This window comes from Sinocyclocheilus rhinocerous, unplaced genomic scaffold, assembly GCF_001515625.1.
Source record: "Sinocyclocheilus rhinocerous isolate Xijiao unplaced genomic scaffold, SAMN03320098_v1.1 scaffold1595, whole genome shotgun sequence".
Classification (NCBI taxonomy): Eukaryota; Metazoa; Chordata; class Actinopteri; order Cypriniformes; family Cyprinidae; genus Sinocyclocheilus; species Sinocyclocheilus rhinocerous.
In genome coordinates, this window is record NW_015655715.1 from 72,111 (window position 1) to 86,955 (window position 14,845).

At 35.5% G+C, this 14,845-nt stretch overlaps 2 protein-coding genes across 3 annotated transcripts in view; both read left to right on the top strand.

Moving 5' to 3' along the window:
* The window catches only part of LOC107718866 (suppressor of cytokine signaling 7-like), a 13,108-nt gene extending 7,194 nt beyond the window's left edge, over positions 1-5,914 (top strand). For both annotated transcript variants that reach the window (XM_016526100.1, XM_016526101.1), the window contains 6 exons: positions 1,989-2,134; positions 2,334-2,502; positions 3,360-3,488; positions 4,155-4,290; positions 5,107-5,247; positions 5,342-5,914. In XM_016526100.1, the coding sequence (XP_016381586.1) occupies positions 1,989-2,134; positions 2,334-2,502; positions 3,360-3,488; positions 4,155-4,290; positions 5,107-5,227 (701 nt within the window). In that variant the 3' untranslated portion in view covers positions 5,228-5,247; positions 5,342-5,914. The remainder of the gene's footprint in view (positions 1-1,988; positions 2,135-2,333; positions 2,503-3,359; positions 3,489-4,154; positions 4,291-5,106; positions 5,248-5,341) is intronic.
* Positions 5,915-8,448: 2,534 nt separating this feature from the next.
* Positions 8,449-14,845, top strand: part of LOC107718867 (transcription factor Sp2-like) — a 20,051-nt gene continuing 13,654 nt past the window's right edge. Inside the window, exons 1-3 of the mRNA XM_016526102.1 lie at positions 8,449-8,509; positions 9,853-9,929; positions 11,312-12,073. Of these exons, the coding sequence (XP_016381588.1) occupies positions 8,503-8,509; positions 9,853-9,929; positions 11,312-12,073 (846 nt within the window). The 5' untranslated portion in view covers positions 8,449-8,502. The remainder of the gene's footprint in view (positions 8,510-9,852; positions 9,930-11,311; positions 12,074-14,845) is intronic.

Consider the following 14,845-nt stretch of genomic DNA (forward strand, 5'->3'; position numbering starts at 1 on the left):
ATATATGCATAATGAATCGTTCATAATGTCTACAACTCGTGTTTTAATGAGAGGATTCGTGAGCACGCACATTTCAGCACTGCATTGCTCAACGCTGCGAACACGTGTTATAGCCTAAATAAAAACTCTGCATATGCTTGCATCTGTTAATCGTTTATATTTTATAATAGTTCGTGTTGCTTTTGTGCAATAGATGAATAACAATTTATTTGTTTTAGATATTTTATGTTTAGATATTTCTATTTTGCGGGAGTCCCGTGAATCATTTTATTCTCCCGCATCCCGCACACACATGAGTGTCTACCCGCCCGCACTAGCACTCGCACATCTTGTCCCGCGCCGCACTCTGTTGCGTCGGGTCTCGCGGGAGAGCAGGTCTAATCCACTGGCACTTGACTCGACAGTGCGTGTGCTACGTCCTTTTTACAATCTCTAGATTATAAAACACTGCATTCTGTCAGCAATGTAGGCCTAACGTGGCAGTAACGCATAGAGACCTCGGCTTGTTGTAACTATACTCTAATTACTATTTTGAAAATTATAACGCGTTAAATTTCTCTGTTACTAAAAAAGTAATCAAATTACAGTAACAGCTACTGCCCAACACTGGTTACAGGGTGTTTCAGGGCATCTTTCTGGTTCTGAGAGCAGATCCTAACCTCCCCTTCCCCTTTCAGAAGACCAGCTCCTTCTCTGCCCTCAGAAGCACCTTTATTCCTTGAAACGTAAAGAGAAATGGAATAAAGTGTGAATGTAACTGTGGTATTCTTGTGAAAGGCAAAGGCAAAGACAATACATGTCACCCGCCGCATGTATTGTTTTGCTTAACAAAGGCTTTGGTTGACCGTGTGGTTTCGTTTTTCAGTTCCTTTTGCAGCTCAGAGGAAAAAGGCGGTGTGACTAAAGTGCAGAGAGGAAGTGTGAGCGATGGTGCCATACTGTAGAGTTCAAACTTAAGCTGTGTGTTGTAGCATCTTCTGCTTAATGTCTCATATAGAAATATAACTTATGTATGATATATGAAGGGGATTAAAGATATGGCAACTACAACATAGCATGTATACATGTTTATTGGTAGCTGATATGACATTTCATGTGTCCTGCAGTGTGATATGCTATAGGGGAGCCTGGGCAAGTTGTCACAGAGGGAAGTTGGCATAAGGAGAGTTGTTTCAGTAAATTAGCAATGGATCTGTGTTATGGGTTTATACTATATAATCCTACTAAATTAGAATAATTTTTGTAAATTCTGTTTCCAAACAGAACTTTGTTGTGCTCTAGCTTTTGGGCAAACAAGTGAACACAATATACAACACAACTGGGGCATGCTGTCACAAAAGGACACTGTGTGTTTGGTAAATTAGTAAAGAATTTAAATATATATTTTATATTCCTGTATAATTGCTATACGTAGTTTTATATGAAGCTTTTAATAACCTCATATTATTCACTTGGGATATTTGTATATTTAACAGTTCACAATTATAACACTTATAGTCATGTCACACTATAATGAAAAACTTAAATAAATTTTAATAAATTTTAATCAAAAATTTTGTAAACTGTTATTTGTTTTGTAACATTCATAATGTTACAAAAGATTTATGTTTCAAATAAATGCTGTTCTTTTAAACCTTCTATTTATCAAAGAATCTGGACAAAAAGTATTGTGGTTTCCAGAACAATATTAAGGAGCACAACTGTTTAATAAAAATAAATGATAATAATAATAATAATAATAAATGTTTCTTGAGGGGCAAATCAACATATTGGCATCACAGGAATAAATTACATTTCTATTCTAAAATAAATAAAAAATACAGTTATTTTAAATTGTAATACAATTTCACAATATTACTGTTTTTACTGTAATTTTTAATCAAAATTTTGAATGGCCATTTAGCTACTTTTAGATGGAATATTAGTCTTAGCTGATTGCAACTCAATATTTGCTGTTGTATTTAAAAAATGGTCCATTTGTGTCTCAGATGCTTTCTTCCGGGCACTTCCACATTCGGCTCCATCACCAATGGAGACTCCGGCCCCTGCTAGAGTGGCCCCGCCCCCAATCATGTGTCCACTGAGAGGAGCCGATTCCAGCAGCTTCACTGCCAGCTTGAGAGAGCTGGAGCGGGTGAGAGACAAAACCATTTGACGTGAAGTCAAGAAACAAGAGAAAATTTCCACTCATATGATTGAAATATCATTCGGCATGTTCATTTATAGACCTTTCTAACTATGAAATATGACTGTGGTTTCCTGGGTTTCGCGTGTTTTTTCTGTAAGCAGCTTTTCAGCACTGTTGTATGGTCATTGTGTGTTTGTGTCTGCAGTGTGGCTGGTATTGGGGGCCGATGAACTGGGAGGATGCTGAAATGAAGCTGAGAGGAAAGCCAGACGGCTCGTTTTTGGTGCGGGACAGCTCAGACCCACGATACATCCTTAGCCTCAGCTTTCGCTCACAGGGAGTCACACACCACACGCGTATGGAGCACTACAGAGGTAAACACACGTATATACATATCTGTAAACACGCTCAAACTCTTTTTGGACATATCAGACTCAAAAGTGTAGCCAAAAAATTACTGAAAACCTGATCTAAACCACATCCTCTAGTGGTTTGAAGTCTGATTATAAAGTCAGTGTTGACTGCACTGCCTGAACAAACAGATTAGATTGCACCACTTGCAGAATGACAGTTAGGTCTAAATTTAGATTTAAAAAGTCAAATCGGTAGTCAATAAATGTTTTCACACCACCAGGTTTTTTTGCAAATACATAACAGAAACTGTGATCACAATATCACAATAAACATTAAGGTATTTCAAAGTTGTCTTAATTCATAGTAATTAAAGAAAATGTTGCTTTTATCTTAAGTGAAAATGCTATTTTCATATTATAGCTAATTTAGATTTTGTTTATAATGAAATTAAGCTGTATATAAACTATACTATACAGTACATATACTATAATATATATACTATTATATATATATATATATATATATATATATATTGACCTACACTAAAAAAAAAATCTGTAGAAATCATTTTCACTCAGAAATTGTTAGTAAATTTCACAATTAATTGCAAAGAAACAGCAAGTAACATACATGAATTAAACATTAATTTTTTGTAAAACATACTCGAATAATCTTCAAAAGATTTTTACAGTGTCCGCAAGAATGCATGCAGAATAATCTTTTTACTTTGTATAAATGTTTTTGTCTTTGGGAAAATAAATATAAAATCAAATTTTAAGGTTTGAACCAAACCATAAATATAATTTGAGAAAAACTAATACAATATGCTGTTTTTTCAGTGTATTTTTTTCCTTAAAGTTTGTTTTTATCTCTTCAGGAACCTTCAGTTTATGGTGCCACCCTAAATTTGAGGACCGCTGCCATTCTGTGGTTGAATTCATTGAGCGAGCCATCATGCACTCTAAAAATGGAAAATTCCTCTACTTCCTACGTTCACGTGTACCTGGTAAGGCTACAAATATCCTGCTCAACAGGATTCTCAGCCACTAGTGCTGAATAAAAAGCATTTAATTGTTCTGTTTACTGATGCAGGAGGGATAAATAGGGAGAAAGGTGCTTGAAACTTATTTTTTCGTCTTTTTATCTTGGAAGATAGTGGTTGTGAACAAAGGGTGGGACAAAACATATCAACATATGTCATTTTTTCATAGTTTTTATAGGGGTATACACAATTTATGTGTTTAAAAGTAGCTGATTTTCATGCTAGAATAATTTTATGTTGGATAATATTTTTAACATGCATGTAGATAAGATAATATATTCAGTAGTTCTTAATGAAAACTTTTTTTAACAAAAGTAATGGGACACCAATTTGGATCCTATTTTATTTAGTAATATTTACAGTATATTCTATTGTAGTAGTTATTAATATATTGAATTCATTTTTATTTTTATAATTTAATTGTAAAAAAAATTTTTGTTTGTTTTAAAACGTTTTCGATTTAATGACAACCATTGTTTAGTCTAATGTGCTTGTGGTAGCAATATGCACAGAAGTAAAAGGAAAAGGAAAGAAAAGATTGAATTTATATTGTTTGTAAAAACCAAAACCAGGTTTGAGGGTGTAAGAGATGAAAGGTCAGTGTAATGGAACGTGTGGTGTCTGTTTCAGGGTTGCCCCCAACCCCTGTGCAGCTGCTCTATCCGGTCTCACGCTTCAGCAATGTTAAATCACTCCAGCATCTGTGCCGTTTCTGCATCCGACAACTCGTCCGCATAGATCACATCCAGGAGCTGCCCCTCCCCAAGTATGACTCACTCACACTTTACATTATTTGCCTTATTATATAAGATTTCTGATACACTACCATTCAGAGATTTGAGGTCTGTTAGATTGTTTTTCAAAACTCTCATATGCTCACTAAAGCTGCATTTATTTCTTATTATTATCAATGTTGAAAACAGTTGTGCTGCTTAATATTATTGAAACCGTAATACATTCTTCGATTAATAAAAAGCTCAAAAGAACAACAGAAATATTTTTTGAAATATTAGGAATGTTTTTACAGTCACTTTTGACCAATTTAATGCATCCCTGCTGAATAAAAGTATTAATTTCTTTTGAATGGTAGTGTATATGGGAGATGCATGAAATACTGGTAGTGGGATGAGAGTATTGTTGCATTGCTGACCTTCTGTGTCGCTTACCGATGTGAAGTTTTAGACATTTAGACACACTGTAGGTCAAAATGTACTGATTTATATTAATTAAAATTGATCTAAATTAAGTCAAGAACACAGTTTGACATATGCAAAGAACATGGGATGCAAGTGCCCTTTTCAAAATAAGTATTTTAAAGTAAATTCTATTAATCAGAATGAATAAAATTATGATTATAATGTCAAGGGATACCATCTACAGTTATTTTTGTCAATACGGAGCAAACTTTTAGTTAATCATTTTCAGGGAGTAATGAGTGTATCACATATTTCTACCCAATGTTATTGAAATAAACATGTATAACATTTTAAAGCAGTTTTTAGTAAAAAAAGAAAAAGAAAAAAGACTTTGCATACAAAGTGCCTAAAAAGACTAACTTTTATTTATTTTATTTTTTTCTTAGACCGCTCATTGTCTACTTGAGGAAGTTCTATTACTATGATCCAGAGGAAGAGATGTACCTGTCAATCAAAGGCATGCGCAAGGCAGCAGGTGTGGAACAGGAAGCCGAGTCTGAAACATAGCCAGATCACTCCTTTTCACTGTACGTACCTGCAGCAATGACTGATTTACATTCATTATATTGTACTTAATGCCAACAAGTTTAAATAACAAAACGCAAATGTATTCTTTTTTAGTAATTCTGTGTGTGGATAATAGATGGAACAGCGCATGGACACTTCCTGGTGCACAGCTCTGCTCCAACTCCCTGCCAGTCTTCCAGCAGAAGCCAATGAACATCAGTCGACTGGCCCCTCCTCTTTGACCAACACGCGGACAGAGGGAGTACAGAGGATTGCTGGAATACTGTCTATGTTGAGCAGGCAAATAAATCCAGAGACTGACATGATAGACAAAGGACTTGAAAGGTCACTGGACAGCAAACAGTGGACTTAAAAAAATAATAAGTTAAACAAAAAACGAACAAGGACATTTGACTTGGGGTACTAGAAAAAGCCTTCATCTGTAGGTTATATTACACTGGAGTTTTTAAACTGGCCGGTTCATGAATCCGTCTCTGTTTGGTTCTTCTTTCTTTCCTCATCAGGCCCCTGGGTGGAGTGTGTGACCCCTTTATTTGTCCTTTCCCTGATTGTAACTCCTTCAGTCTGATCAGGCCACATGAACTGTATTTTGAGTAAAAGACAAAGTAAACTTGAAAATAAGTGGTGGTATACTTGATGGCTTTTTCACATTATTTATGATTTAAAGGCACAATATGTAAGATTTTTTTATTAAAATATCCAAAAACCACTAGAACAGTGTTATATATTTTGCTGACTTGTGTACTTACATTATCCCAAATGTTTCGAAGAATGTTTAAATCCAGAGAAATAAGCAATTTTAACTAGTGACACGGACAGTGTCCATAGTGTCATTGTATCGCCTGCCAATGATGTCACAACCCCTCGATTTCTGGTTTTGTTTTGTAGAAAACATGGAAACACCAAAGACACTTTAATATGTAATGCATTTTATTAGACAGGTGACGACCGCACAGAGTAGCATTATAACAGAACTTTCATGTGTCGCGCTGGTTCAGCGGCCTCGTTTCGCTTCGACGGCTTTCAGCCTCACCCTGCTTCATTCTACTACGTTAATAAATCATTAGCTCATCCATGAACATGATTTCTGCCCGAGTCCCGATGGATTGCATCGGCTGTGGGGATGAAGACGACAACTCCCATGATTCCACACTCAGTCACGCCGTCATCAAACTACGCCTTTGTCTCTTTGTTTATTTTGAATACGTGCCCTCTAGCGGCGAAAAATTACATATTGTGCCTTTAAGACCATAATCAAATTAATTTAAGTTTGTCTCACCATTGGACATATCTGTTTGTCTTTGCAGATCATTATATTGAGTTACCAGGGTTTATATATATACAGTTGGTACGGAAAGTATTCAGACCCCCTTAAATTTTTCACTCTTTGTTATATTGCAGCCATTTGCTAAAATCATTTAAGTTAATTTTTTTTCCTCATTAATGTACACACAGCACCCCATATTGACAGAAAAACACAGAATTGTTGACATTTTTGCAGATTTATTAAAAAAAAAAAACTGAAATATCACATGCTCAGTATTTAGAGTAGAAGCACCCTTTTGATCTAATACAGCCACGAGTCTTTTTGGGAAATCATTTTAGCAAATGGCTGCAATATAACAAAGAGTGAAAAATTTAAGGGGGTCTGAATACTTTCCGTACCCACTGTATATATATATATAGAGAGATATATATAGATATAGAGATATATATATAGAGATATATAGATATGGGACATGCACCATCATGGTGATTCCAAGGTTTTCTTTGAATTAACAATTGAATTGGTGTTCTGTATTAAGGCAAGGCACTACAGGCAAAACATCAAAAATATTCAATTTTATTTTATTGCACTTTATCTGTTTGCGTCTGTAGACTGCATTTACAATACATATCTTTAAAGGGTTTTTTTTTCTCGTGCGCTGAGCCAGAAATCTCCACTTCAGTAGCGATTACATACATCAAATTTCCAGTGTTATTCCTATTTATATTCTGAAGATTTTTAGGGAGGAGTTTGTTCATATATAATTTGCCTGATTTTTATACATCATTTTATTCCTAAAAACATTGTGATTTATGGAATGATAAAAAGATATATTCAAAATCCCCTCTGTAAAAACTTTTGACTCTAACAAGTCAACAAAATGAAACAATAATTTTGAACCTGGCTTCATCCAATGTTCAGATTTATCTTGTGGAAATGTATGCAAATTACTGCACATTTAATCATAACATTTCAGAAAACTTGTAATACAAAAATGTTTTAGTTTTTAATGTAATCAATCAACAATGTAATCAACTGTTAAAGTGGTGATATCTATTAGTTAAATTAATCACCTGGAATGCATGGTCTTAATACCATGGTATGTGACTGTGATAATCATTCAGTACGAATGTATTACTATTTTCTACTGTCATTATATCATAGTAACAAGGTAACTTTTAGCTGGGACATCACACACGTTTATTTAGCTATCTAAATGGTTTATACAGCTAGTTCTAAATACTATAACCTAACCCTAATCCACACAATTTAAGTCCCCAAAGAGAGGTTATGTCAGATTTAGCTCACTTCTGAGTACGAATTAGTTCCCAAAATATGGTTATGTACACACACATTTTTCCATCTTTTGGTTTTTATATTCAGCTAACCACGCCTATTATATTAAATAAATAAAAAAACTAATATTTGGGTCACTTAAATGGTATTTACAAAATGCACAATGTCATGTTGCAGAATCAAAGCATTTAGATGTTGAGAAAGCAGCCGGTTGCATTAATGAGATGCACCACAGGCTTTTCAGGAGACAACAGCCACATATTCTGATGGAGCACCTGCTTTCATACTGCAATAGGAAAATAACAAAGTGCAAGCAGATTGATCGATCGAAATAACTGTCAATTACTTTTGATTGATATGCTTTACCCATTTCTAACTGGGCGAGCTAAACGTCAGTGAAATTCAAGCCTGTGTATTATTGGCTCGGCTTATTATTTTGACTGCTTCACAACGCCCGCCTTTCTCCTGAAAACTCTACAATCCATTGGCCAAAAATATATCCTTCAACTGTCATAGAAATACTACCTTATCTCATTAGCCGGAATAAACGTCAATCAGACAAATGCTGCACTATGATTGGTCAGGACTGCGAGCTCGCGCTGATTGACAAGTAACCGGATTGGCCAGAGGGCGTGGGTGGGGCGGTATCTCGTGTGGGCTCTTCGAGGCTTCACGGAGAGTGAATGTCGTCATGAGCGGTGGGTAGGAATTATAACGTTGGTGTTTATATTACTATATTACTTTCTTAAACATTTTCTCGAGCGAATGAACCGATATATATTTTACATCGTAGCTAGCACGCACGAGTTTTAAAAATCATGCGTAGCACGGCGATTCTATCAAATGCTCACTTCCGGAATCGCGTTTCTTTTCCGCAGCGAAGAGTTTATCTGGCTAGTTAGCACTTTAGCATGCTAAGCCAGCAGTTTGCTCCTCCATCAGCGCACTCTTGAGTCTGTCTGCCCGCAGACAGAATAACCCTTTAGCCGCGCACTGCATGCTCGTAGAAAGACGTAAACGTGTAGACGGCTGATTAAAACATAATATAAAGTGAGCTTAAATCGATATTTTAATGAATTTCATTAGCTTAGCTCAACCACTTACAGGCATCTGACGTTTAGCCTGTTAGCGTCAGCCGCTGGTTTCAGTCTGCAGCTTTAACCAAACTGCATTTTTTCCTTTATATATGCATAAAAACAACATTTTCTCCCCTCCAAGCACGAATTTCGCTGTAAATACCCAAGGCTTGGTTATCAGCGCTTGTGTCCTGATTTTCAGCCTGATTAGCTAGTTATGAGAGCAAGTTCTTTTATGTAGTAAAGTTGGAAAACCGTTAAATATGATGGCAGAAAGATCACTGTGGTGTAATTTCTTTAGACTTACTATGATTTTGATCCCATTCAAATAAATGTGGATAAACCGTTAACTTTGTTAGCTTTGACAGCCAATTAGTAACTTTAAGCGCCATAACATCAAGTGTTTATTTGGGTTGGGATCTGAGATCTTAGTACATGCGGGGTCAGTGCTGGGTGTTTACCACAGATGTAAATACACTAGAGTAGCGGATCTCAGTCCTGGTTCTGGGGAAGCTCTGCACTTCAGGACCAGGATTGAGAACATTTAATGGTGTGCTAATAGTGGATTGCGTTTTAAACCCTGTCCCGCTGAATCACTCCTCTCCAGGGTTTAGATGATCACAGGTATCGCCTCCTTAGCTACACTGTAATAACTGAAAGTGCATGCCATTCATGTTTTTGTTTGTTTATTTATTTATTTTAAAGTTTTGTTTCTTTTGTTTTTAACAGAACAATCAGTTCATTTGATTTGTTCAGTATTTTCAGTTTCTATGCAGACATTAATCACAATGCTGTGGTACTTTGGAAAATAAGGACACCGCAGGCATGCGCAGTCTAAGCACAGAATTAATTTGACTTCAGTAGTGCAAATAACTCCTGCTGCATTATTTCATTCCCCAATGGAAATCACAGTTGGAGAGTTCTGGTGTTTTCTTTGGATAAATAGATTCACCTTCTTCTCACAGATCAAAAGGACAGTATGGCCACCACTGTCGCAGTCAGCCCCAGTGAATATCTTCAGCCCTCCACCACCAATTCTCAAGTAAGGCCCCATCAGTCTGTATTTTTAGATGTTTTAGGGGTGCACTGATATAAAACATTCTAACCGATAAACCAATAATTATTTCCATTTATCGTCAAAATGACCATTACTGCTTATTCTCAGATTATATGTTTTTTTTATAAATTTTATATTATGACATTCTAATAAAATGGCTCAGAAATATTGAGAAAATATATATCTTTTTCTTGCATCATGCTGGTTGTTCTGTAATATATACTGCGAAATTTCATGAATAAAAAAGGAGTAAATTAACATAGTAACGAAACATTTATCAAAACACAATAGGGATTCACACTTAATCAAAAAGTTAATTTGCTATTTTTATTGATTTCTTTAGTGTGACAGTCAAAACTTTAAAATGAAATGTTTGTGCCTTCACTCATGAATTAGAAGTTATTCATCAGATACAATGCCGTTTAGTTGAAATGTATGACTGTTTACACTCCCTGGACCTGAGTGAGGTGCAAAAGGTGAATGAATAATTCATTTTTGAATGTGTAAGAAATGTTAGAAGTGAATGTAAGCATCATAACATAAAAATAGATATTCATTTAGAAAATGTCTAAAAAAAACATTTTATAGTGTGATTAATTTGAGTTATTTTAAAGATTGGTTTTAAGTAAGAGTTAAATGACAGCAAATATTGTTTAAATGTAAAAAAAGCTTTTTTTAAAACTAAAAATTATTACTCAATAATATTAAAACAAGAATTTCAGTTTTTCTACTGAATTCAGTGTTCTTTGTAATTATTTGTGAATTTTAATATCAGTTTCTGAGTGAAAATTGTTTCAAAGTAAATCCTACACTGAACTTTTCTCTTCTTCACTATAGGCTGAAATACACTACACGATTTACAGTCTAGACAAGTTGACAATAGTTGCCGAAAGTCAGAGCCAGTCTGCACATTTGAGTTGACAGATTTTACAGATAAACGTGTAGATTACGATGGGCACTGAGTCAGACACAGATTTTTTTTAGCTTTAGACTATGAAACCATCCAGTCGATGGAGATCAAACATGTTAAGGCAATTTGGGAACAGTTCTGAGCAACAAGGCACATGCTTCTGCGTGAGTTTGTTGTGTTCAGAATGACCAGACTTCAGAAAGTCTGGTAATGTGTGATCGTTTAGCGTATGATGCCCAGTTTTTCTCTGTAACCATTTACAGACTCATCAAGTGTATAAGATACCTAGTGTTTTAAAATCTATTCAGATTTTAAAAGTCATGTAGTGTATTCCAGCCTTAAATATATCTGACAGCTGTCCCAAAAAGCAATTTTCTTACATAGCTGTGCCAGTTTAATGTCTTTTGTAGTACTCAGCCTGCTGCTGGTAATTGTGTATCAACACTCTCTCATGTAGGATTCACAGCCCTCCCCGCTGGCACTTCTGGCGGCTACCTGCAGTAAGATCGGGCCTCCGGCTGCCCAGGCCCCAGTCAGCACGCCATCGTCTCAGCCAACCACACGCCGTCTGCACCCTATCAAGCCCGCCCCTATTGCCCCAGCTCCACCCAAAAACCTCGGGTTCCTCTCAGCGAAAGGAAATGTTATCCAGCTGCCCGCGGGACTTGGTTCGTCAGGGGCCAGCCCTATTGTCTTCACTATTCAGAGCCCTTCACGTCCAGCAGGCACATCCACTGCCAACATCCAGTACCAAGTGATTCCTCAGTTCCAGGGGTCTCAGACCATTCAAATGATGCCTCAGGGAGGACAGATCCAGATCATTCCCGGAACCAACCAGGCCATTATCACCTCACCTGTCACAGTTCAGGCTGCCACACCAGCCCCGCCACCTCTGGCCCCGGCGCCGACCCCCCAGCAGAAGACGGTGACGATCAAGCCATCCTCCCAAAAGCGGCGGCAGAATAATGCCAGTGTAAATGCTAACGTTGTACGGCTCCCTAGTGGACTTACGCTCCCACTTAATGTTACTACTAGTGAGGTGGGAGGAGTGCAGGTTGTAACAGAGACTGCTGCTGCTCCGGTGAAAGGCAAGAGGGGGAGAAAGAGACAGGTGGCTATAGCCCCGCCCACCCAGACCCCTCAGCTGGCCTCACTGCCACCTGTAGCTGAACAGGTTGAAGCCTTGCTAATAGAGACCACAGCCGACAACATTATTCAGGTATGTGCGTTTTTGTAATTCTGCTTTGGCTTCCTAAAAACCTCAAGTGCTTTAGTTTACAATTGTGAATTTTTGTCAGTTGCTGTTTTTTTTTGTCTCATCTGACAGATTTCAAAATTACCTTTATTGTTTACACTGTTCTATGTTGGCATGTGTCTCAAGGGAAAATCAAGAGATTTTCAGTTATTTTGTTTTTGTTGCACAAGTTTGCACAAAACTGGTCTTATTCATCCCAAAATTAAAATGTATTAAGAAATGATATTTTGCTGAAAAATATGCTATTTTTAAGATTTATTGGATCGTGGTATTATTATACTTGACAGTATACTTTCATCCTCAATGCAAGACAATTCATTCTCAGCATTAATGAAATGCAAAAAAACCCCCCAAAAAAACAAGGAATTACAAAGTATATTATATATATATTATATAAGTATATTATATGGTATATAAGTACACCATATTTGTTTTTATGTTGGTTTAAATAAAAATAATTCTCATTTTCATTCATCTTAATAATCATTCATATTTGACAGTAATTAAAGGAATATTGCATTACATTCATTGCTCATTTAGTATTATTTATTTACTATTGTAGTTTTTATTAAAACAATTTTTAGAACAAGAAAAATAGAATAAAAAACATTTATTTGTTATTATTTTTGTGGGGTTTTTTGATGATTTTATTTGTTGTTTTATTGTCTATTTAAGTAATATGTTTTCATTTTAGTTTTAGTTAACTTATAGTTGTTTTTTTTTTGTTTTTTTTTAATGCTTCTACTTTAAAATTCCAGCTCCAGGGCAAATTTTCTCATTTTTATTTAGGTTTTAATCAAATATTTATATTTTGCTTCAAAAGTAATTTCAAGTAATACCAGTGTTTTAATGGTATTAGGTTTATTAGTGGTCGACTGATATGGGATTTTTAATGCCCAATGCCGATATTGAGAAATCAATCTGGCCAAATGGCCGATATAATACATGTAATTACAGTAAATGAGAGATATGCAGAAAATTGGTGAAACTAAATAAACATTTATTATGCATAAATATTTATTAAAACCTAAATTTTAAAAAATTAAACAATTCAGGTAACAATTAGTGCAGCCTTTTCTTTTGCTGAAACATCTACAAATAAAAAATATATATATATACAACCTAAACAATTAAAATGTAAACAACAGAGGTAACACTTAAATTAACAAGGTTTAGTGCAGCCTTTCTAACATTCATAATTAATGAACAAATATTAATAAATTATTGTCAAAAATAGTATGTGTGATTCCATGTATTTTATGTACAATACATTAGGGCTGAACGATTAATTGCATTTGCGATAATATCGCGATATGAAAAATTTCGATTTTTCAATAAAAATAATTGCATATTAAATCGCAATCGCAATATTGGTAAAAAAAAATCGCAATAAGATTATTTTCCAAAATCGTTCAGTCCTACAATACATATATAGTTTACCGAGCAACAGGTTGTTTTAATTATAGTATGGGATAGTTGGTTAGTAATAAAGATGCATATCTCTGATCTGTTTTGTTTTGCTTGTCTGTTTTATTGTAAAAATAATACAAGCCTGAAGGTGTATAATTGCATATATATTGCTTGGTTATCAGCATATAGCAGCATTAAATAAGACCGGAACATATGAAATTAAGGTATACTACACGCGATATTACGCCAATCATGGGCAATCAAATACAGTGGATATTCCTGAATAAACATATATAAAGGAATTCATTCGTATTATTATTACTAAACCCAGCTTTCATTCTGGTGACAATCGCATTTGATTAATCGTGCAGCCCTACGCATATCTGAGGAAGAGTCAGTCGCAGGATTTCTGATCGTTTGTGAGATAAACAGTTTCATTTTTGTTTGAATTTGTTTATATCACATCTGTGTCTCCCATCGGAGCTGCTGCTGGGCTGCGGATCTAATGTCTCACAGTACGTTTGAATAAGACTTTGCTGCACGCCGGAGTGTTATTGTATGTAACACAACGTAGCGTCACGTTAGAAAGTGAATAACGATTGGTCATTTTACTGTCTGTCAGGTGCTGGCTTCACATCTGAGTGGCTTGTCTTAAAGAGGAAGCATAAATGTACGATAGGGTTTCATAATCCGTTTTGAAAAACATCAGCCACATGGAAAGACTTATCGGCTGATGCCACTAGTAAAAACATAGTATTATCAGTCATTATCCGTGTATGCCATTGTTTTGCGTTTACTACAGTTCTACTTCTACTACAGTTGGATCAGGAGGCGCTAGCTGGTGTGAGTGAGTGGAGGCGGGGCTAATTTGCATATTCATAGATCAGCGTATAGTAAATGAGGCAAGGGTGTTGAGTTACATTCAAGCTATTTTAAGGCATGAGAAAATTATTTTCACAAGAAAAAACATTTAAATATGTCATTTTGATTATCAAAGATAAGTTTTAAGGGATAAAATATTTGACTACAGGGGGACTTTAAAGAGAAAGCATAAATGCACGATATGGTGTCATAATCCGTTTTGAAAAACATCGGCCACACGGAAAGACTTGTCGGCCGACGTGGATATTTAAAAAATTCCAAATATTGGCCGCGCCGATATATCGGTCGACCACTAGTGATCATAATTAAAAGTATGAGTAGGGCTGGGCGATATAGCTAAATAATTTATCAACGATATAATGTTTCATATCGTTCGGTATCGATAATTATTGACATTTTTATAACCTTTTTTAAAACAAGCAATAGAATTTTTTTTTTTTTTTT